The following is a 23255-nucleotide window of genomic DNA, read 5'->3' on the forward strand; positions in this document are numbered from 1 at the left end:
AACAATTCTTGATAATATACATAAACAATGGAATGCCACAAGTGTGAAACCAAGAATTGTCCACTCTATTTTCAGGATGTACTGGGCCTAACCTGTCAAGGACAACATAAATTATCAATTGTTGTCAGCAATTGATTGCAATATTTGTACAGGAAATCTGCACAGGCATGACAGAAAATGCATCATTTGCTGTGGAGGAAAAAGATTAGTCACAAAATATCCAACTTTTGCCACACATCAACTATCCAAAACTATGAAACTAGGCAAGATTGGACATTACTTGTCTCAACACACATGACAGGACAATCATACTATAAAAATTCAAGTGTTTCTCCGAAAAATTGTCGATTTGCTTTTCAATGCTATGTGGAAACAAGGACTGCAGACACTCATAAAAATGGTGGTCATTTTAAGTTTATTAGCCTATTCTCAATGACATCATCAGCTTGTAAAAGAATAGACTATCTTGTCCATTTTGAAACAAATGTGGGCTTCTATAAGTACAGGTAGGCTATAAGCTACACTGGTGCATGCAAGTGACTTGATTTCTTTGAAAGTCTTAAATAAATTGGTCAGAAGTCCATTTTTATGGGTTCAAAATCTTTTGAGGCGAAAATAATCTCCTACAGATGTGTTCGATGTTCGAGACAAACAATATTGCTACCATGAAATGATCAATGTCATGTTCATGAAAAAGGTGTTATCTTCTCTATTTTCATGTTTAATATGTACAGTAGCTTAGTAGGCCGATGGACTACACCAATATAAGGCCCCACATGTTGAATACAGGGCGGTTCTTAGATATTCCAGGAGATTAGGGAGCTGATGGCTATGAATCATGGCTCTCCATCTATAATAACAATAATAATACGAGTCTTATATAGCGCAGTATCCAACCATTAACTGGCCGCTCAAAGCGCTTGATAGGCCTCTTTAAAAAGCAAATGTTTAAGTTGTCCCTTGAAAGATAACAGAGAGCTGCAGTTCCTAACAGTTGAAGGAAGTTTGTTCCACAGCTGAGGGGCTCCAATTGAAAATGCTCTACCACTGACTGACATGACATTGGCCTTTGGGATAGACAGAAGAACGGCCGATGAAGACCGCAGAGTTCGAGAAACGGTATGAACGGAGAGAAGTTCTGAAAGGTATTGGGGAGCAAGTTGGTGAAGACACTTGTAAGTAAGAAGGAGAACCTTGTACTTGATGCGCTGTTGCACAGGAAGCCAATGTAGAGACCTGAGTACTGGGGAAATGGAAGATCGTTTCTTGATCTTGGTAATTAGGCGAGCGGCAGAATTTTGTACCTTCTGTAGGGGTATAATTGTTGAATTGGGACAACCAAGGAAAAGGGAATTACAGAAATCCAGGCGAGATATTACAAGAGCCTGGACATATAACCTGGTGGTATTTGGAGTTAGATATTTTCTGATTTTTCCGATGTTACGAATGTGAAAATAGGAAAAAGTCTAGGAGAGTATAAATATGCAAACAGGTCTGGAATGCATCATAATGAAAGTCTATACACACCGCAAGAACAAGTTTTCCTCTTTTTTCCAGAATCTGGGCCATGTATAAAAGGTGAGATTGAGCACAATATCAGCAATGTATATGACAACACAGACAACCTCTAATGTGATCACAGCAGGATGCATCCTGAAAACAAACAACAAAAGAGTTTTTAGTTTGCAATTAACCAAATCTAATACATGAAGCATCTTGAACCTTGAAAGAATCAATCAATGAAATCAAATGAAATGATTATTTTTACATTGTGCATATTAGAATCCAGTTTTGGTCGCCGGCATAAACAATGAACTGTGACATGGTCTAAAGCAGTAACAACTTAGCTCGAACAACATCTCTAAATCAATTTTTGTAGCGAGTTAAATGCTCTAAAAATCTCAGAATACTGATCAATCACTGTCCCAAAATTGTTGCTAGCAGTAAAGCATTCATCTGGATCTTAACCCAGACTAATTTCATGCCCTACTTTATATTCGTACAATAATTAAAATGAAATGGTCCAGGGACCATGTGCTCACCTGTGTCAAAGGGAAGGCTATGGGGTCAGTGATTCTGACATTGGTAAAGCTGTATATATCATTTTATGGTGAGAACAGCAATTGTCAATGACCCCTGTATGGTCCACATATTTTCATTTATGACCTTCGGCCCTCTGGTGGCCAAACCGTGAATCATGTGAGACCGCAATTTGGCCTCTGAGTAGCGATCACCCAGGGGTACATGTGTACCAAGTGAGAGTTCAATAGCTTCAGCGGTTACAAAACGCGCCACTGTTGTCTAACGGCAGTGCGCCTGGACGACCGTGACCTTGTGACCTTGAAAAGTAGGTAAAAAAAACGCAAAGGATATATGATGTAACACTGCAAGAAGTGCAGATTTTTCGGACCAGTATTAGGCAAGTAATCGCATATTTTCACTTTTAACGTTTGGCTTCCTATTGGCCAAACCATGAATTGTATTACGCCAAGATTGGGTCTCTGAGTAGGGGTCACCCAGGGGTACATTTGTACTAAGTTTGAGATCTCTGGCTAAAGTGGTTACGAAACGTGCCACCACCGACTAACGGCGTTGCTGCCGACAAACTTTGACCTCTGTGACCTTCAAAAGTAGGTCAAATAAAAAACCCGGAGGATATGTGATGTCCCATTGGTAGAAGTACCTAACATATTTTTTTTCAAATTTTTCAGACCCGTAATAAGGGAGAAAACACAATTTTTCCATTTTTTACCTCTGGCCCCCTGGTGGCAAAACCGTGTTTCATATGAGGCCGCGATTCGGTCTCTGAGTAGCGGTCACCTAGGGGTACATGTGTACCAAGTTAGAGTTCAAAAGCTTGAGTGGTTACAAAACGTGCCACCCATGTCTTACGACGACGGACGACAACGGACACTGCGTGATGGTAAAGGCTCACAGGTGAGCCAAAAATTAAAGGGTGTTGTGTACATCTCTTTCAGTCATTTGGTAATTGGTTATGGTTGTATATTACGGCTATGCTATACAGCTATGTAACAAAACTTGAGAAAATTAGAGTTGATATTTCGTGATGCAGTCATTTCATGACAATGTTTACAGATTTACCTGCTGATATTTCCCTGAAATTCAACCCAATAAACATGTCCTCCCAAATGTCAATATCGAAGAGAGACTGCTACTTACTGTCCAGGAAGGATGTGAATCTGTGTTGGCTCAAAAAGGACCAAAATGCTGTGAGTGATGATAGCGAGGAACATTAACCAGCGATACCATCTACTCTCTATTATCCTGAACACTCGCTGCACGGCTTTCGGTTTGAAGATACTCCTGGCTTTACCATAGGTACCCCTGACAAATGGAGAATACGGTTATTTATCCGATTTCTTAATATGTTGTATAACTAGTAAATTTCACAACAAGGATGAATATGATTTTTTTTAAAATACAGCTGAAATGTTTCAATCAGTAATCATGACTTTTTATCAAATGAGATGCAACGAGGGTTTTTTAACAAAAAAATGAAACAAATTAGAGAATTATTGATTTTGCTGCGCCATGGGGCCCGGTTGTTCAAAAGTACAAAAGTCAAGTTATCCCTAACGGTTACGTTTCCTCAAGGATGTTATCTCTTCCCATTAAAATTTTCATGTTAAGACTTAACGACTCCGTTAAAGCTATAACGTTGTTTTGAACAACTCAGCCCAGGCATATTGACAAAATAAGGTTTTCGAAGATGGCCGCCAAGATCCCAGAAAGTAGGTCGAATTAAGATGATTTTTGGTACGTCAAGTCAATCCACACTTGACTTAGAGTTTCAACTTTCTAGACTTAATCTTTTTAATGGCGAGCAAATGTGCCACCACTGCTGACATACATGTACTTGCAGACACCAGACAATGATGGACAAGACATGATGACAAGTGAGCCATAAATGATTAAAACATTCTGGGAGGTTAAGTCATGGGATGGCACATTAACCTCCTACTCAAAAACAATGAAATGGCCAGGGCCATTGTGCTCACCTCATGTGGAGGAAAGATGGATAAAGAGCATGGTATTGTGTCATGTAGTGTTAGGTTTGATGTAGGTCCAAGCAATTACAATTTCCCCAAAATGGCCAATTTACAGTACATTCGACCTCTGTGACCTTGAAAAGTAGGTCAAATCAAAGAAGACCCGGGTGACACATTCAATGGTTGTTAGAATTAGATGTACCTATGATATAAAATTGGTGCCAATCGGGCAAGTAATTACTAGGAATAATGGCATTTTGAAGAATTTAGGATTTGGCCCCCTCCCTGGAGGCCAAACGGCACATCAAATCGCACCAAACTTCGGTACCTAAGATCACCTGACCAAGGGGTACATGTGTACCTAATTTGTGATCAATAGTCATTGCAGCTAAGAAACGTGCCAAAGTTACGGCCTGACGGCCAATTTACACCATTTGACCTCTGTGACCTTGACAAGAAGGTCAAATTAAAAACCTGTGTGACATATACTGTATGGTGGTTAGATGTACCCATGATATCGAATTGGTGGCAATCAGGCAAGAAGTTAAGGAATAATCACATTTTTAAGGTTTTTGGATTTTGCCCCCTGGTGGTCAAGTGGTGAATCATATTGGACCAAACTTCGGTCCCTGAGATCACCAGATTAAGGGGTAAATGTGTACCAAATTTGGGATCAATAGTCATTGCAGTTTAGAAACGTGCCATCGTTACATCCTAACGGCCAATTTACACCATTTGACCTCTGTGACCTTGAAAAGTAGGTCAAATCAAAAACCCGTACGATATGTGATGTATCCTTGCTAGGAGTACCTACCATAAAAATTTTATTGAAAACGAATTATTAATAAGAGACATATCACACTTTTTATGTTTTAAGTTTTAGCCCCCTGGTCATGAACCAGACCGGACCGAAATTCAGTGTCAGTGTACCTCTGACCTAGGGGGTCATGTGTACAAAGTTTCAAGTTCATAGCACAAGCGGTTAAGAAACGTGCCACACAGGATACGGACGACGACGGACGACGACGACGACGGACACAGGGCTATCGTATAGACTCCCCTAACGGTGAGCCAACAAGGCAGTTATGACCCCACCAAAATGAGGCCATGTACTGTGCCTCACTCACCTGCCCTTGAGAGCATCATCAATGTGAGCAGCTGCTAAGATCAGATCACACTTATCATCCTGAAGAATCTTGAATCTATCTGACAGAGTGTCCGCCTGAAATGAAAATAACACTTTTTATATCAAGGTTACAATATATTTTCTGTCTTGGGGTTTATGCTTTCAACATAAGTCGGCATCAGAATAAAATTTCCACATTATGGTTTTGGATAATTGCGAACCCAGAAATGAGTGCATGGTATTTTTCATTTATCAAGCTTGTGTTCATGTTTTTGGCATTTCTAGATACTAGGATCAATGGTAAGGGCTTGTATTAACAATAACATGTACGGTGTACATGTATACAGTAGTATATGAATAGATTGCTGGATCTTTCAAAACAAAAATGGGGTCTTAATAAAGAAGACAAGAGCAATGCAAAACCTGGAATATCCCCAACCGGTCATTTTTCTTTGGCATGATGAAAAGTCTGTGTTCTGTCATGATGGTAATTACCAACCGTAGTAGAATTCAAAAAACACACAGAAAAAATTGAAAAATTGAAATGAAACAAACTTTCTCTTAAATCTATAAAAAACAAATTCAAGATTGCTGGGGGCATAGAAAGGTACTGCCATTACTGGCTGGTAATGATGCAGAAATAGAAAAATGTGGCTTTACCTCTCGGACCTCTGGCACAAGTGGAATAACTGGCATGAGCAATCCTAATGTCCCAACACTTTCTAAAGAAGATCTGCGGCCAAAAGTACTGTTCAACACATTCAATCGTTCCTGCTTCACAGGCTTTTTATCCTGAACATCATCACCATCATCTCCACATACAAACGGTTCAACCCTATTCTCGAATCTGTGACTCTTAGAGTTTCCCTTCTCCGGCACAATAACTCGCAGTCCATCATCGCTGTTTATAGAGCCAGATACAAATTCTCTAGTCCCAGAATTGCCAAGAGAAGAACCCAAGAAACTTCCCACCTGAATAGCAGCTGGTTGACCATTCACATTGTCCACAGATCCTTCCTGTCTGTGAGCACTTCTACACTCATTCTCTAATCGTGTTTGGTCGCTCTTCTTCTTATTATGAGCTGACACAACCATTGGAACAAGATCTTCCCAATCCGACACATTGCGAGGGCTTGTTATCACAAGATCATCACTCAAGTTCTCAATACTTGAGGACACATTACCATTTTCACCCCAATGGTTTAAATCCTCTGTACGAGATGGTGACAAATACAATGGTGTTGGCATTTGATTACTGACACTATTTGCATCAAATACCTCTCTAAAACTTGAGTTACTACCTCTTCGCAAATCTCCTAAGGATTCACAGGAATTTGTCACGCTTCCACCAGTTCCACTGTCCTGAGTGTCTTGGTTGGGCAATTCAATAGTCACTTTCTCTGTTACACTTTCATTTTCAATTACACTACCTGGCATTATATCATCCATGCCCTTTTCGTCAACAATTTTGCTCCAATGAGAGTCTGGATCCACCATTACATTTTCATTTTCAATTACGCTACCTGGCATTATATCATCCAGGCCTTTTTCGTCAACAATTTTGCTCCAATGAGAGTCTGGATCCGCTGTTACACTTTCATTTTCAATTACACTACCTGGCATTATATCATCCATGCCTTTTTCGTCAACAATTTTGCTCCAATGAGAGTCTGGATCCGCTGTTACACTTTCATTTTCAATTACACTACCTGGCATTATATCATCCATGCCTTTTTCATCAACAATTTTGCTCCAATGAGAGTCTGGATCCACTGTTACACTTTCATTTTCAAGTACACTACCTGGCATTATATCATCCATGACTTTTTCGTCAACAATTTTGCTCAAATGAGAGTCTGGATCCACTGTTACACTTTCATTTTCAAGTACACTACCTGGCATTATATCATCCATGCCTTTTTCGTCAACAATTTTGCTCCAATTAGAGTCTGCCTTCACAGAATTTGTCTTTGGGCCTTTTATTGAAGCTGCAACAGAAAGGAAATGAGAAGCCATGAACATGTATTTTAGGCACAGTTAAGGCATAGGAGTGTGCAATGTCCGCATCATCCACGTATGGGAACAAAAGAAAACTAAACTGGAACAAAGAGTGGATCCAATGAAGTAAATGAAAAGGCAAGGGGCCATTGTGCTCACCGTAAATTTGGTGGTTAGGAATTCATGCTGGTTAAGAAACATGCTACACAGTAAGGTAAAATGGGGTATTTGTAGACCTGGCCTAAGTGTAGCCCCTGGCAATGATTTTGATTCATATTCCTGAATTATTCAGCCAAGGCAAGCATGGATATGAAAGAGGTGACTCTTGAGTATCACAACTTATAGTTTTAAATTATTCAACATGTTATGTAAGAGCTTTGGCTATGAGAAGTAAACAAATCAGACACATGCACAAAAAAGTTGGAATCGAACTTTTTGCACGTATGAATTTTCCACACTTACAGAGCATCGATATCTGTTTGAAACTTGGTTCAGGTGATCAGTATTGAGTGTAGAGAATGTTGTATGCGGCATTTGATGTTATTATCAAAATTAAATTTTTCAGCACTATTCTGACCAATGTACCCTAGCAGTATTTGTAGCCTGTTGGTTTTGGGGTGTATTGGTAGCCCCTATAAAAAGCTCAATATATCCTGTCATAAATCATGAAGATGCTAGGTTTCTTTATTCTTATACCTGAAGAATATTATTTGATCATAAATATATCCGATTTAGATACAATGTTAACCCTTCATGTACCAGCAATGACACATAGAGGTTTCATACTAGTTTCTCTCCCATTATTTGGAAATAATGTTATTATTTTCAAAGTTACTGGTGTCTCTAGTTAAACTAAGCCACACCATTGAATAGATAGCAGCATTTCTCATGGTATATTGCATTACCATTAATGCCAGCTATAGTTGGGGTTGACACCTGACCCAGACCTGAAACCACAGCTTTTAATGCCCCTGACCACGAGTCTTGTATTGTCTCTTAGAGGTATTGTTTTAGATTAAGTGTCCTAAAGTGCAGGCTATAAAATTGGAACAAGTCCCACTGCAAGATGCAGGCCAGTTTTAGTGAATCTGGCTGGAAATCTCTTGCGTAACCAAAGTTATAGGTGAAAAAGGGGCAACAATTACCCCATTTTACCTTACATCTATGTGAAATAAAAAATGGTATGACATGTGATGTATCCTTGCTAGGAGTACCTACCACAAAAATATTATTGAAAACAAATCACTAATAAAAGAGATATTACACTCTTTACCTCCAGTTTTGGCCCCCTGCTGGCAAAATCGAGAATCATATTGGACCGAAATTGTCGTCAGATGTTATCTGACCTAGAGGGTCATGTGTACCAAGTTTCAAGTTGTCAGCTTTAGCAGTTAAGAAACGTGCCATTGTTACACTAAAACGGCAAATTTTATCAATTCGACCTCTTTGACCTTGAAAAGTAGGTCAAATCAAAATCCCATAGGATATGTGATCTATCACACTTCTACCAGTTCCACCAGTTCAACTGTCCTGACTCTCTTGGTTGGGCACTCTCTTGATAGGTACTCTCTTGCTTGGTAGGGCTTTTCTTGCTCGGAATACCTACCATAAAAATATCATCGAAAACAACACAACTAATAAGCCAGATATTGCACTTTCTACCTTTTTTAATTTTTGGCCCCCTGGTGGCAAAGTCCAGAATCAGATCGGACCGAATTTTGCTATCAGAGGTTAGATGACATAGGGAGTCATGTGTACCAAATTTCAAGTTCATAGCTTCAGCAGTTAAGGAACTCAGACAGTCAATTTATACCATTAGACCTCTGTGACCTGGCAAATTAGGTCAAATCAAAAACCTGTATGATATGTGATGTATCCTAGCTAGGAGAACCTACCATCAAAATGTTATCAAAAACGAGTCACCTGTAAGAGAGATATCACACTTTTTAGGTTTCCACTTTAAGCCCCCTGGTGGCCAAATAAAGAATAAGATCGGACAAGGGACACTGCGGCATTGTATAGACTCCCCTACACCTATGGTGAGCCAAAAAGGTACATGTAGTTAGGAGAGCAGCTGAAAAGTTGTCACAGCACAGCATTCTAGCTGTCTTTGGAACTGCTGCTGAATTTAAACCTCTATACCCTTTGAATTTACACCAAAAATCTCTTTGTTTTTTTTAAAAAGAAAATCAGGTTTTTTACAGGAATGCAATTTTTAATGCCATAAGTGACAATTCATCTCATCTGACATGTATTGACCTCACTTCAGCCAAAGCATCGGTGATTTTACTGTCACAATCTGACATCAAACTCATAGCCAGAGGGGGGGATCCCTCTTGTCTAAATCTTCTAGGGCACTGTTATAGTTAAATAAGACTCTGGACTGCATGTACTTTTTACTTTCTTGAGATTTGAGGCTCAAATGGACCTTTTTTATTCAACATGTGCCTGTGTTCAGTTGTTAATCTGCTCCTGTGCAAAATTGAAATGTCCTGGGGACATTGTGCTCATTTGGGGCAACAAAAGACAGCGGTGAATGGATGAATGGTCACAGACTATCATGGTCAGTATTTCCAATTTACTGTACTATTTTGGTAAAGATGGAAGGACTGTCAATTCAAAATTTGGGCATTGTCACCATGAAAAGTAGGTCTACAGGGATAATACTGTAACACTAAGTCTTGATTTTTTTAGCGCACCACCATTTGCCACGTTTGCCCTACTTGGTAGCAAAAGTTGTCAACATTAAAAGGTGAACGTCGGTGCAGGATAAATTTGGCACTAGGTCCTTTGCCAGATACGCCTGTACCACCTAGATCTTTACTATAGGACTTCATAGTAAAAGTTGAGAGACAATGGCTCGAGAGGCATTGTCTGGCATCATTGACTGTAAAAACCTATTGTAAAGTTAGTTCGTTTTGCCGACCATAGGTGGTACCAGTGTATCTCGCAAAGGGCCTATTCCATGAGCTGTTCTTGTACCCATCTTTTTACTTCTAGTTGGGGCCATTAGGGAGGACCTAACCCCAGACCCACCAAGCAAGGAAAAAAGGAAGAACAAGAACTTCTTGTTCTTCAGAAGTTGGCAGTATACAGAGCCAACATCAAAGACTATAGACGTGGTTCTTGGCACGTGGGAAGGAGAACCACGTCCACAGCAGAGTGGAACACAACTGGGTAAGATGAGACGAAGGACATACTGTGACTGTGTCTCACTCTCACTTGGGAGTGAGTTCAGAATATACCCCCGTCACTCGGAGGTGATCGGAGATACTCGGAGGTAACCATTGGCAACCTGACTAACTACACGGTCACTGACAGAAAAAGCCAATGCTTCTGAGTATCGGGCGAGATCGTGTATCATCACAGGCATCATCGCCAATGACACCAACGACAGCTGAAATTTGGAGATACTCGGAGGTAATCGGAGGTATTATGTATGATCACCTGACTGACTGCGCGGTCACTGACAGAAAAAGCCAATGCTTCTGAGTATCAGGCAAGAACGTGTATCATAGGCATCATCGCCGACATCAACGGCAGCTGAAATTCTGAAATTCTCGAGGTATTAGTGCAACCACTGGCAACCCGAAAGGAGTAAAAGTAAAATCAAAGTGTCTGAAACCACCAACACCAACGACACTGACAGGAGGGATGGGGCCAAGTATGAAGTTAATGGGGATGGGGCCAAGTATTGATTCGCCAGAGCTAGAGGAAATGCCACCGACACCGGTTTGTTATGGTATATAGGCTGCAGTTGTCAAAAAAATATTTGGTTAGTGACCGGAAAGTAAGGGCTATATTTCAGATTCTGACCCTCAGATTCCTTAGTCTCCGTTAACGGAATAGCAGTGTGTAGAATTGTTGGTGTTCGATTATAAAAGGGAGATAAAGATCCCACTTGAGGCGTTCGAACCAGCTCGCTACGCCTGCGGCGCTTCATGCTTGGATACGTTGTCCCAAATGACACTTTGTGCTAGTAAAGCACATGGGGTGGCCCATGGTAACTCGGCTTCAAGGAATTAAAGACAAGGGAGGTAAAAAAAAGTGTTTTGGCCTGAAGGCCCGCTTCTTCCACTGAACTATTATGTTGAATCATAAAAATTGGCCCAACGCTTCCAGTGAGTCTCGTTGGGTTATCTTCTTGTAGCCTAGATGCAGGAATCTGTTAGAAAACTGCTGATGTAATGATGATGAATGCAGGATGAGAAACGAAGTTAGGAATGCAGAGTGAATGAGGTTATAACTTTATTGCAACAATACCAGGAAGTTTGTAATAATTAAAGTCCTGATTAAACCCAATGCATTAAGCAACAATTTTGTTGGCTCCATTTTGTCAAAAAAAAAAAGTCAAGATAGTCTCGGTGGTGATCTGAAAAGTTATGGCTATATTTCAACAAAACTAATTGGCATGGCTGTCGTCAGTGTCGGTGATTGATATGTTGCTAATTTTCGGAGGATCATGATTGAGGGTCTTCAGCTCGGCTGCTACGAAACAGTCTGTACTATGATCTCTGGATATCGGCGTCGCTGTCGTCGGTGTGGTTAATTGTTAGCCTAATACAATAGACCGTATGCGAAAATAAATTCGGCCATTTTGCAGGCATATTTTCACAGGCAGCATAAGTTTACCATGACATAAAAGTCACGTTTTAATTTAAATCAAATCATCACTTAAGGCATTCAAAATATCATGAACATGATCAATGAAAGGCATGGACAACTTCAAGTAAATTGCTTGAATAAAGTTGTATATTTTTACTTTTATACCATGGTAAACAAACATTGCCTGTGAAAAGGGTCGTTTCAACATGGCTGAAATTGATTTTCGCAGGGTGGACCTATTTAACCCTGTGTGGTGGCGCTGAGGCGACCACTGCAAGATTTACTATCGGATTGCTAATAGTTTCATGTGTACTCTCCAATCATCTTCAAGGGATGGGCAGGCCCTCACTTGCGCTGCTCACATTTAAGGTCTGTGTGTCCCCATAAACCCAGTCTCAAGACTCAGTCACCTGTCAGTCCTGTTGCCACCAGGCACCACCACCAATCAATGAATCATCGACATAACTCTCTGCTATTTATATACGAATAGTGGTCAAGCACCCGATCAAGCAGAATAACCCTCAAGATCAAGATATTGACTTCACAACAATACAACTTCCTGTGGACTTAATACAGAATAGTAGAGCCCATGCATGCATGTACTGCAAGTGGAATAGTACATGATGATGAAGTAGTGTCAAGGGGGTCAAGCCTCACGTCGAATCTACGAGTCGAAAGGAACTGCTCGTTCACAAAAACGACGCAAATGATGATACAAATACAGACATCAAAACGTTCCTGAAATATTATTTCTTCATACCTACTGTTTTATTTTAAAATCTAATCATGTTACCATTCATGACAGGATCTGTAAAAGTTTTAAGAAAAGTTTCGTTTGTTTGTCGTGTTTGTTGTCATATTACAGAATGACCTTGACCCCATCATTCCTGGGCGTTGTGGTCGTCGACTCTCATTTGGCACCGATGCGAAAGTGAACTTTGTCGCTCAGTTCAATAGAATTAGTCCAACTCTTTCTTTTTTATTGTTCATGGATTTGGGGAAAAAAAACTTTATATATTTCAATGATAGATAGATGCCTAGTTACTTTCCCCAAGTCCTCTGTTCCACAGATTATATGTGCCCAAAGGGGGTTCTTTCAGATAGGGGCGGATCCAAACTCCCCCCCCCCCCCCCGTTATGTCAGATAGGGGCCCTGTGCGTGTTCTATACGGTCATTTTGAGTTCAAAACTAGGGTGTAATATGTAAAGTCAAGAACTTAGTGAGCCCCCCTTTAGGTCGGGGGAGCTCCCCCGAACCCCCCTACGAGCATATGTTAAGTGCAAGCTCTAACAACTACAGCTGTTACAATGGGGGGACACCCCCCAAACCCCCCTCCGTCGACATAGGTTTTTACCAGTGCGTTGGGGGGAAGCTCCCCCCAAACCCCCCCGGTGGACAGTCAACTAGCCCTTCTGTGTCGTACTGCTGGAGGGGGGGGTGCGATGGGACCATCCATATAGTTCCTTCCGACACATTTTTGTTTTGGTAATGTAATACATTGTGATTGACCTTATTCACGGGAATCGGGCGTTTCCAGTGATATACGACACAAATGGGTTGTCCTCATGCATTCACTTTCGAAAGGCATTTTAAAATAGATGTTACGTCCTGTTAATGGGGCACGTCATCATCGCGTACATTTGGGAAAAACTCCCTAACGAGACCGGAGCAGACGGCTGAAAGTAGTTTAATTATTGGCCGCTAGGGTACAGAATGTACGTCGCTCACCCGAATTTTTCACGCAACTATAGCTAAATAGAGCTAGTTCTAGTTTGTGATTCAATTTGATACTTCAGATTTGGGCAGAAGACCAATATAACTTAGTCGTCAGTGTGGTTTTAAGCTGGAAAAACATATTTGTTTTTCTTAAAGTGCCTTTTTTGGACGGGTGTGTGCGATTGTTTTGTTTTTATGTCACGTGACCTCGATCATGTCGACACAAAATTGAAATAAACCACCCTTTTCTGTCATTATTTAGGACGGATATTTCTCTGATAAAAATATTAATATAATTGGCCAATTTCTTAGGCATATGATGTAGCGAATTCCCATGAAGATTTAAATTAATTTCAACCAATGGGATAGCAACCACCACCGGAAGATCGCGGAGAAATCGGTAAACTCAACGGAGTTAATTCAGAAAAATACCAAAAAAAATTGTTTGTAGGATATACAATATTTACTCTCTTTATTTCTCATCAAATCAGGATATACTCCCACACACACGTGTATCTTAAGAGCCCCTCCTAAAGGGGGGCTTAAAATCCTCGAGACATCGAAAAAAGGGGGGTACTTTTCAGAAAGATTTCTTGCAACGTCAAAGAGGGTACTTTTTCGTTAAAAGGTGTGAGCTGTGAGCACTTTACTTGTTTTACCTGGTTTTCAGTTTAAAAATGAAAATTCCCTAGAAAGGAGAGGGGTCATTTTAGAATATTGGTACGCGCACTGCTTCCCCCCCTAAATTTACGGAGTTGGGGGATAAAAGGGGAGCAGGGGCAAATCCAAAGGGGGCTGAGCCGCCCGCAAATTCTTTTTTCCTGACCCTTTCAGCAAAGCATTGTGTACTGTGTACTTTCGGCCAATCAGAATTCGAAAAGTCAGTGACGTCAGTTGAACTTTAGAGGAATTCAATGGCGGAATTGTTAAACATCGATTATGTTTACAAAAATGACAATAGTCTGAGCGAGTTTGAAGCATTGAAGGTATGATTAACTTTAGGAATTTACTGGACGAAACACAAAAGCGTCCAAATGCCCTGTCAAGAGACCAAGCTCAGAAAGTGTAGGAAGTCTCCTTCCCAAGAAAAGACCAAGGGCAACTGGAAGGCTCCACATAGCTCACTGCGTAATGAAGAACCAGAGTTTGGGAAAAACACACAGTAGTAAGTTATGAATGTTCTCAATGCAGTACAGTGTACTAGTATTTGCACGCTTCACCCATTCTCAATTTGGGTTCAGTTTGATGTTTGGTGTAGAATATGAGTCAAGTACATGTGGTGTATACTAATATTTTGAAACTAAATAAATCAGTCAAATCATATGGAAATCTTTCTTGTGTTATTATGTCTTTCAATTTTGTGGCTTTCCAGAAGTCTCACAATGTATTTCTCACAATCACAGGTGCTGCCATCTGTAAAGTGGTGATCTCTAGATGTACCCAAAAGATCATTTAATGGTTCTTCTCCTGTATGAATATGTTCAGAAGTAACTAAAGGCACAGGAAAATTCCAAGAAGAAATGCCCTTCAGTTCCCCCTTTGGCAGTCTTATTCTAAAACACCAGAGTCAGGCGTACTAGGATGTTTCATTTTCATAGTGGAGGATGTAAAGGCTATAGCCTTGTTTTCACCACAGAGAGGTTTGGGTGAGACGAGCAATATCTCCAGTGAAATATCAATTCCAAAAAACAATAACAAACAGACAAAAGCACTGCAAAATTGTGAAGTCAGAAATGTAAACAAAGGTACGTGTGAACGATGCCTATATATGGGCTATGATGTCACTCGAAATCTGATTGGTTAAGAATGTACACAATGCTTTGCTGAAAGGGTCAGGAAAAAAATTTGCGGACCGCTCCTGGAGATTCTTATTCTCCAGGTGGTCCGTAAGGCGCTGGAGCATCTGCCTCTGACTAGGCGTAAGGCCGGAAGAGGGAAGCTGACGCTGAGGGTCCTGAACGGGCCTTGGGGCAGGCATGGAAGGGGGACGGGCGCTGTGTGTGAGTAAGAGCAACGTCCGCATGCCCCGAATGGCCAGACAGGACATGGGGCGCACCGGAGAGATTCTGGGCCTCACCGCACCCAATGCAGGGGTGCCTCGAGGGTCCCTCGCCGAGGGTAATGCTTTAATACCGAGCCCCTGTCAATACCTGGCAGGAAACCTTCCGGCAGGGTATAGAGCAGCAGGGACGGGGAGTTGAACCTCGGCCCTGCACCACCAGGCGAAGCCACTGGCGAGGGCGTCGTCTCAAAACAGAGACGAGGAGCCGGGCGTGCCGCCCTACATGAGGCCAACGGCTGATGGTCCCCAGGGCGATCGCGGACGAGGCGGAGTGGCTGGATGTGTGTCAGTCACAACTGGGGACGACAGCGGACGCAACCCCATCTCAAACCCCGGAGGGGGACGGTTGACGCACCCGAAAATACAGGCGGCTCAACGGCGGGGGCAGCGCTGCTCACCGAACCAGAAAGGGCAGGAGCGGGGCGAGGCAGGCAGGCAGGCAGTTGGAGGAGCTGGTCGATAAGGACCTTCTCAGACTCCGACTAGGCTATACCTGTTACATTAACTGCCGGAATATTTTTTATGCAGACAAAGGTTTTCTCCAAAGGTTTCTCCAATTAAAAAGCAGACAGTAGTTTCGAAGGAATCGGTGGTTTCAGCAGGGGTGGAGAGCCAACTCCCATTGGAGTACCCGAGGGAAAACAAAACACTGAATAAAGCCCCAGCTATACCCCTCAAAGAATAAAATAACACCAATGTTGATGAAATGAGGTTATAGATCTCGTAATTCCCTTTCCATCGATACCTCACTTGATAATATCGGTCTAAAAATAGCAAAGTTATTTCGTGTTACATGAATTGCATTCGTTAAATTAATCAATCGTGTTCAGTAAATTGCTCTACCATACCCTTTAGATCACGTGTACAAGAATTAAAGAATTGGTAGTGTTATTTCTCATGATGGGCGCTCCAGACTTCACTTCCGGTACATACAACCTTTTCCCCAGTTACGTTACTTCGATTGGTTGCTAGGCTGTTAATGAACCGATCAATTATTCCTACTTCCGGTTTGACGCGAAAATTGTTTTCAAAAAAATTCTCGCGCAAGATCGACGCGTCAAAAATGTTTTTCAATTCACCTGCGCACTAAGTGATTCATTAAATGGAACTAAGCTCGTTTCTACGGTGGCTGGGAAAGGACATGGTGATTTTTATTTTCAATGACGATGTTTATTTTTTATCTCAGGCGCCTGACTTACTAACTCAGGCGCCTGACATACGAAAACGAGGCTGGTTGATGCACGCGATACTGGGCATTTTACATTTTGACATAAAGACGTCGCAGAAGAAGAAGGGTAACTGCGGACGTATTTAGGTATGGTATGTATCACTATTGTGTAATGACGATGATATCAAAGACAGTTAGTAGTATTTGATTCAATTAGGTCTTTTTGGCAACTTAACTATGCAACTAGGCCTGATTTCAACACGTACGGCATGATGCTTGGCTATTAGCAGCGGCACTGCAAGTGGTGACACATCCAAAACACACACAGTGTATTAGGTACATAGGCATACATGGTACTTGGTCTGCAAGTATACTAAAGTATTCAGCATCCGTGGCGACGTAAACCGCCGCGAAGCTGTGTTAAAGGGACAACTTGGGCATGGGATTTACCGAGCCTGGATGATAATGTGCTTAATTGACACCATGCGTCGCCACTTGGAGGTTGATCTCTGACACTTTTTGCCAGTGCTGTGAGGCTGTTTTGGACATCATGGCTTGCGAATTTCAGGCAGGCTTAAGGTTGCACCCCGTTCTTACGCATTGTTTATTGCAGTTCAATGATTTTTCATTGATCAGGTGGCGGAAAAGTTGCAGTTATGCTCGAAGCCGTTTTTGCATGATAAACCTACATACTAAAGTAGCTTATGCCAAAGTTGGCCATTTAAGTGAACGTGACATTGATGACAAAATTTCCTTTGTCTTGAACAACCAGGCCCTGATTATCAAATTCGTTTTGCCCTCCCCGAATTACGCGCCAGCGACATCAGAGTGACGTACGTTTTTGTGAATTGGACCGTAATACCGTTACATTGCCTACCTTTTCATTGACAAATGATTTGTTTTCATTTCAGGATGTGCAACTACGCGAATTTCTCTTGTCAGAGAGGAAGTTGCCAAATGAAGTTGTAATCAATCTTCAAAAAAGCATTCAAAAACACTGAAAGGGTTGTTTGAATTAGGCCACATCAAAAAAATATTTATTTTGGGGTGATTTTTTACTTCTGAAATGGCCCCTCAGTAGCCAAAGCAGCATACTAGAACGAGTCTGAAGCAAAGCATGATAGTTAGTATCCATGTTTTTCAATGTAGCTCATCCAATGCATTGTGCAAGACTCATTCCATGCCGCGTTAGGCTACTGAGGGGCCATTTCAGAGGTGAAAATCACCAAAAAAATAAATTTTTGGAAAAAAAACTAACAAAAAAAACCCCTCCCTCCTCACTTTTTAGAGGTGTAACTGATGCTAAACTAACTTTTTTTTATGTGGCCTTATGGGAGGTAATCACGATGTCCCCTCTCATGCACTGTGCTACCAGCTTTAGGCTGAAGTTATAGAATGTCACGTTCAGTTTTCAGGGCAACTACTTGAATTTCTTACTGAGTGTTTATTACATTACTTCATTCTTTTATCTTTTCAGATTGACATCACAACGATTCAGCAAATGAACGATGAACAATTAGCGGTATACATCCCACATTTCGGAGATCGCCTTGCCACAGTACAGTTTTGTAACAACTTTTCGAAGTCCGTATCTCATTCTGTAACCATTGGCATGATCACCAAAAAGAGGAAAGACAATCTAATTGAAAAATTAAGGAAAAGATTTAAAACCAATAGCGAGGGAAACAAAGAGTTATGCGGCCGCGACTCTAAAAAAGATCGGGTGGTTGAAATCGGCTGGACCCATTTTGATCAATCTTCACTAACCTACAAGCAAGTGCGCAAACACAACGGAGGGGGCACTAGTGTACTGGTTCCCTTATAGTCCGCCGGGGTAACTATAGTTGACCTGGTGGATTGTTCGTGGAATTCGGGCATCCTGCCACGAGCCTCCCAAAACTAGAAACATCATGTGACCGGCTATCATTGGCTGGCCCTTATAGGGCCTATATATAAACCAGACCACAGAGCGCCCATCTGAGAGAGAGAGCTAGACCAGGAAGAACATCAGGGCTAAAAAGGGAAAACATACTAAGGCCGTTTAAGAAGACCTCTCGAGTTTTGTACATCTTCCAAAATAAAGATCAAGGGTAAGTCCAAAGAATTGCGTTATTATCTTCGTGGTCGGATGACCTTGCCATAAACATATATAGGGGAAGGATCTCTAGAGACAGACGGTCGAGCATCTGACCTCTGGGAGGCCGTGGACATTTCCCCCTCCAAACGTGACGGCTCGGGGCGGTTCACGCCCGTACGTTAAACTAGACATGTGCGTGTTGACAAACAAGCAAAGAAAAATGACGTTCTGAAAATGGCAATCGATATATTTTTCCCCAATTGCGTTTCCCCGAAAGGACCAGCAACTGTCTTCGCATTTTCGTTAAAAGATTTTAAAGGGTCAGATATTCAAGATGACATCACTCTCGGCGAAATGTATGATACCACTAAAATGCGCTCATTACGATTTTACATGGCAACAAGCAAGAACGGGTGTGATAACGACGACGACGATGATGACAGTGATATAATGGGAGCTACAATGCATTCTAGTCCCGCCTCACGAATCCAACAAACCCAGCCATCCCACGCCGAGGGTAGAGCGCCAGCAGAGTTCCTACCTAACTCACAAACAGAGCCATCCCACGCCGAGGGTTGAGCGCCAGCAGAGTTCCTACCTAACTCACAAACACAGCCATCCCACGCCGAGGGTTGAGCGCCAGCAGAGTTCCTACCTAACTCACAAACACCGCCAACCCACGCCGAGGGTAGAGCGCCAGTAACTGATGAACTGCCGGTAGGGCCACTTACATCAACACCGCAACAGATGTATTTAGAAGAAACAATAGAGTTCGGGCCGTTATTGGGATTGGACATTCTGGAACCCTTGGATGACACGGTGCCACTACAACCTAACTTCGAAAAAGAGCCGAGGCAGCTTATCATAAAGCGGTCGTCTTGTCTCGATGACACGATAAAGGCATTTCCAGATGAGTCGATTCGGTCCGAACGACTGTACTGCAGGTGGAAAGCGGACAGTGGCGATCTTGAGGCTGCTGTTGGTGATGGGGTGTTTCGAGATTGCGTCTCTCAATTCTGGATCGAGTTTTACAGTCAGTGCACAGTTGGCGGCCAGTGTTGCAAAGTGCCTTTCCTCAGACACGATTTCACGAGTGAGAAATGGAAAGCTATCGCGAGAATATACCTTATTGGCTGGCGCGAATTTAGGTATATTCCGAATCTTCTTGCAGCCCCATTCATGGAAGAGGTTATCTATAGGATGACGTACAGCTCCCTAGTCGAAGCGTTCATCAACTACGTAGATCGAGATGAAAGGGAAGTTTTGAAAAAGATGACGCAGGATTTCCAATCCGAAAATATAGATGACCTGATAGAGGTACTTAGCACGTACGATTGCAGAAAACTTCCAAATGCGAAAAACCATCTTGCCATTATTGAAGAAATTGCCCACAATCAGCTAATACAAACGCCAATGTACGTAATAGACTGCTGGCGCTTAATCTTATCTTAATCTTAATTTGGGCACACGTGTGGGTACGGATTAGATGTACCTGTTGACTACCAAAGCTATCCGGAGTTTCGAGATGAGTTCACAAATATTCTGAACAGCGACCAATGGGAAATGGACCAGGTTTAAAGCAAAAACATCCAAGTATGAGACTGCAACATTTACTGCATACCTGATACTGTATACTGTTTAGTGATTGCATTCCATGATAAAAAACAAGAACTATCTGGCGTTTTGGAACATTCGTAACGTAATCATAGCCGTAATTACCACTCATGTTTAAGGTGGTAACCACTGATGCGCTACTTGTTCCAGTGCTAACCTTTCGTCAGCCCGCATCATTAGCAGAGTATGAGTAGTAATTAAGGGCTAACCTTCCAATCAAGCAAAGTAAGGGCTAACTTGTAGAGGTCCGCAGCATTAGCATATTAAGCGTTACTTTTCGTCAGACCGCATCATTAGCAGAGTATAGGAAGTATTTAAGGGCTAACCTTCCAATCAAGCAAAGTAAGGGCTAACTTGTAGAGGTCCGCAGCATTAGCATATTAAGCGTTACTTTTCGTCAGCCCGCATCATTAGCAGAGTACAAGTAGTAATTAAGGGCTAACCTTCCAAGCAAACAAAGTAAGGGCCAACATGTTGAGGTCCGCAGCATTAGCATATTAAGCGTTACTTTTCGTCTTCCCGCATCATTAGCAGAGTATAAGTACTAATTAAGGGCTAACCTTCCAAGCAAACAAAGTAAGGGCTAACATGTTGAGGTCCACAGCATTAGCATATTAAGCGTTACTTTTCGTCTTCCCGCATCATTAGCAGAGTATAGGTAGTAATTAAGGGCTAACCTTCCAATCAAGCAAAGTAAGGGCTAACTTGTTGAGGTCCGCAGCATTAGCATATTAAGCGTTACTTTTCGTCAGCCTGCAATATTAGCAGAGTATAGGTAGTATTTAAGGGCTAACCTTCCAAGCAAACAAAGTAAGGGCTAACATGTTGAGGTCCGCAGCATTAGCATATTAAGCGTTACTTTTCGTCAGCCCGCATCATTAGCAGAGTATAGGTAGTATTTAAGGGCTAACCTTCCAAGCAAACAAAGTAAGGGCTAACATGTTGAGGTCCGCAGCATTAGCATATTAAGCGTTACTTTTCGTCTTCCCGCATCATTAGCAGAGTATAAGTACTAATTAAGGGCTAACCTTCCAAGCAAACAAAGTAAGGGCTAACATGTTGAGGTCCGCAGCATTAGCATATTAAGCGTTACTTTTCGTCAGCCCGCATCATTAGCAGAGAATAGGTAGTAATTAAGGGCTAACCTTCCAATCAAGCAAAGTAAGGGCTAACTTGTAGAGGTCCACAGCATTTGCATATTAAGCGTTACTTTTCGTCAGCCCGCATCATTAGCAGAGTATAAGTAGTAATTAAGGGCCAACCTTCCAATCAAGCAAAGTAAGGGCTAACTTGTAGAGGTCCACAGCATTAGCATATTAAGCGTTACTTTTCGTCAGCCCGCATCATTAGCAGAGTATAGGTAGTAATTAAGGGCCAACCTTCCAATCAAGCAAAGTAAGGGCTAACATGTTGAGGTCCGCAGCATTTTTCTTTAATGGGTGTCAAGTGGCATTAAGACAAGTTTATTGCTTTGTATTATTGCGTACATACCAGTGCATATTTCACTGCATTACTGATAACAGACAACGCAATATCGGACGTCAAAATGCACCTCGTGTTTTAACCCTCTCTTAAATCTATGGTAGATACACTCGTGCATACTCAGTGGATCAAACTACATCACTAATTCAAATATTTGACTTAGAGAAATATACCGGTACCTTAACATAATTTGAAGTAAATGTATCTGAATGACTACGGTAAACACACAAAAATCATCTTACTATGGAGATAATCTTTGCCACGAAAAGCCATTTTGGTTAATCCCTTTCTAATCCATTTATGGTATTCTCTTTGTTGGGAAAAGATAATGATCAATTTAAACTCTGCCGTGGACAAAATTATGATCTGGGGCAAAAGGACGGTGTCTTCTAATATTGGTAATGATCATCTCTGAATAAGACGGTTTTTTGTGAGATTGATGGCAAGAGACTAATAAATTCTTATAGAAATCATTTATTCATACATTGTCTTTTTGATTTACGAGACAAGACCACTAATGAATATTCATAGGTTGGAGGGTCCAGGCCTATCTATTAGACGAGTGCATGTTTTTTACTCTCAAGTACATATTTGGAGAGGTATTGAAAAAATATTTGCTGTGGCAAGTCTACAGATATAAATAAATTGTTTGGTAAAAAATAATTTTGAATTTTGACAACCTGGCCATAGGGGGTGGTTCAAATTTGGAGTCAAAATGGCCGAAATGGGTAAAAATGTCCACTTGTGTCAAACTTGTCAATTTTAAAAAAGATTTCCGTGGTCAATCACCAATTTAAATCGCACCAGTTACTCGCAAGACTAACCCGTATATCATATCCGAATTTCAGTTTCACAGCTCCACGCATTCTTTGATGGCGGGCATTTGAAATAACTGGAAATGGCTTGGAAAATCAATTGTGGTCTTGTCTCTATTTATAGGGTTTTGGGTTACAGGTCAAAAATAGTAAATGAGCTCTGAAATCCACAAAAACCGTTTAAAGTGGCTGAAATGTGTTGAGAACGTGTGGACATATCATAGAAATTGGAAAATGTGGAAAAAAAGAAAATTCTCAAATTTAACCCCCCCCCCCTGTCCTACAGGGCTTTTAAGTGAAAATGCCAAAAATTGAAATTTTCAAAAAATTTCAAATAATTTCAAATTTTTCTACTTTTTTGGGCTAGATATGTTTCATAACAATCATCAATTGTGAATAGTAATGAGAGTGTTGATTGTTTTGCATGTTATTTTCATTTTGGGAGGTGTCGGGCACAGAGCACGCTGGGTGGCAGGGTACCAAGCTTTCACTGATTTTTTTATTTCAGCAGGTGAATTCAAGAGAAAAGTATCTGAATTACGAGCGAGAATGTTAGCAAAGACTAAAAGTGATGGTTTTTG

The 23255-nt window shown here is 41.4% G+C and overlaps 1 protein-coding gene across 1 annotated transcript in view; it reads right to left on the bottom strand.

The window, feature by feature from the left end:
* The window catches only part of LOC135484023 (uncharacterized), a 265997-nt gene extending 253407 nt beyond the window's left edge, over positions 1-12590 (bottom strand). The window contains exons 1-5 of the mRNA XM_064765054.1: positions 12504-12590; positions 5797-7124; positions 5138-5232; positions 3181-3345; positions 1528-1653 (exon numbers count right to left, since the gene is read on the bottom strand). Of these exons, the coding sequence (XP_064621124.1) occupies positions 1528-1653; positions 3181-3345; positions 5138-5232; positions 5797-7050 (1640 nt within the window). The 5' untranslated portion in view covers positions 7051-7124; positions 12504-12590. The remainder of the gene's footprint in view (positions 1-1527; positions 1654-3180; positions 3346-5137; positions 5233-5796; positions 7125-12503) is intronic.
* Between the last annotated feature and the right edge of the window lie 10665 nt (positions 12591-23255).

The sequence above is a fragment of the Lineus longissimus genome, chromosome 3 (genome assembly GCF_910592395.1).
Source record: "Lineus longissimus chromosome 3, tnLinLong1.2, whole genome shotgun sequence".
Classification (NCBI taxonomy): Eukaryota; Metazoa; Nemertea; class Pilidiophora; order Heteronemertea; family Lineidae; genus Lineus; species Lineus longissimus.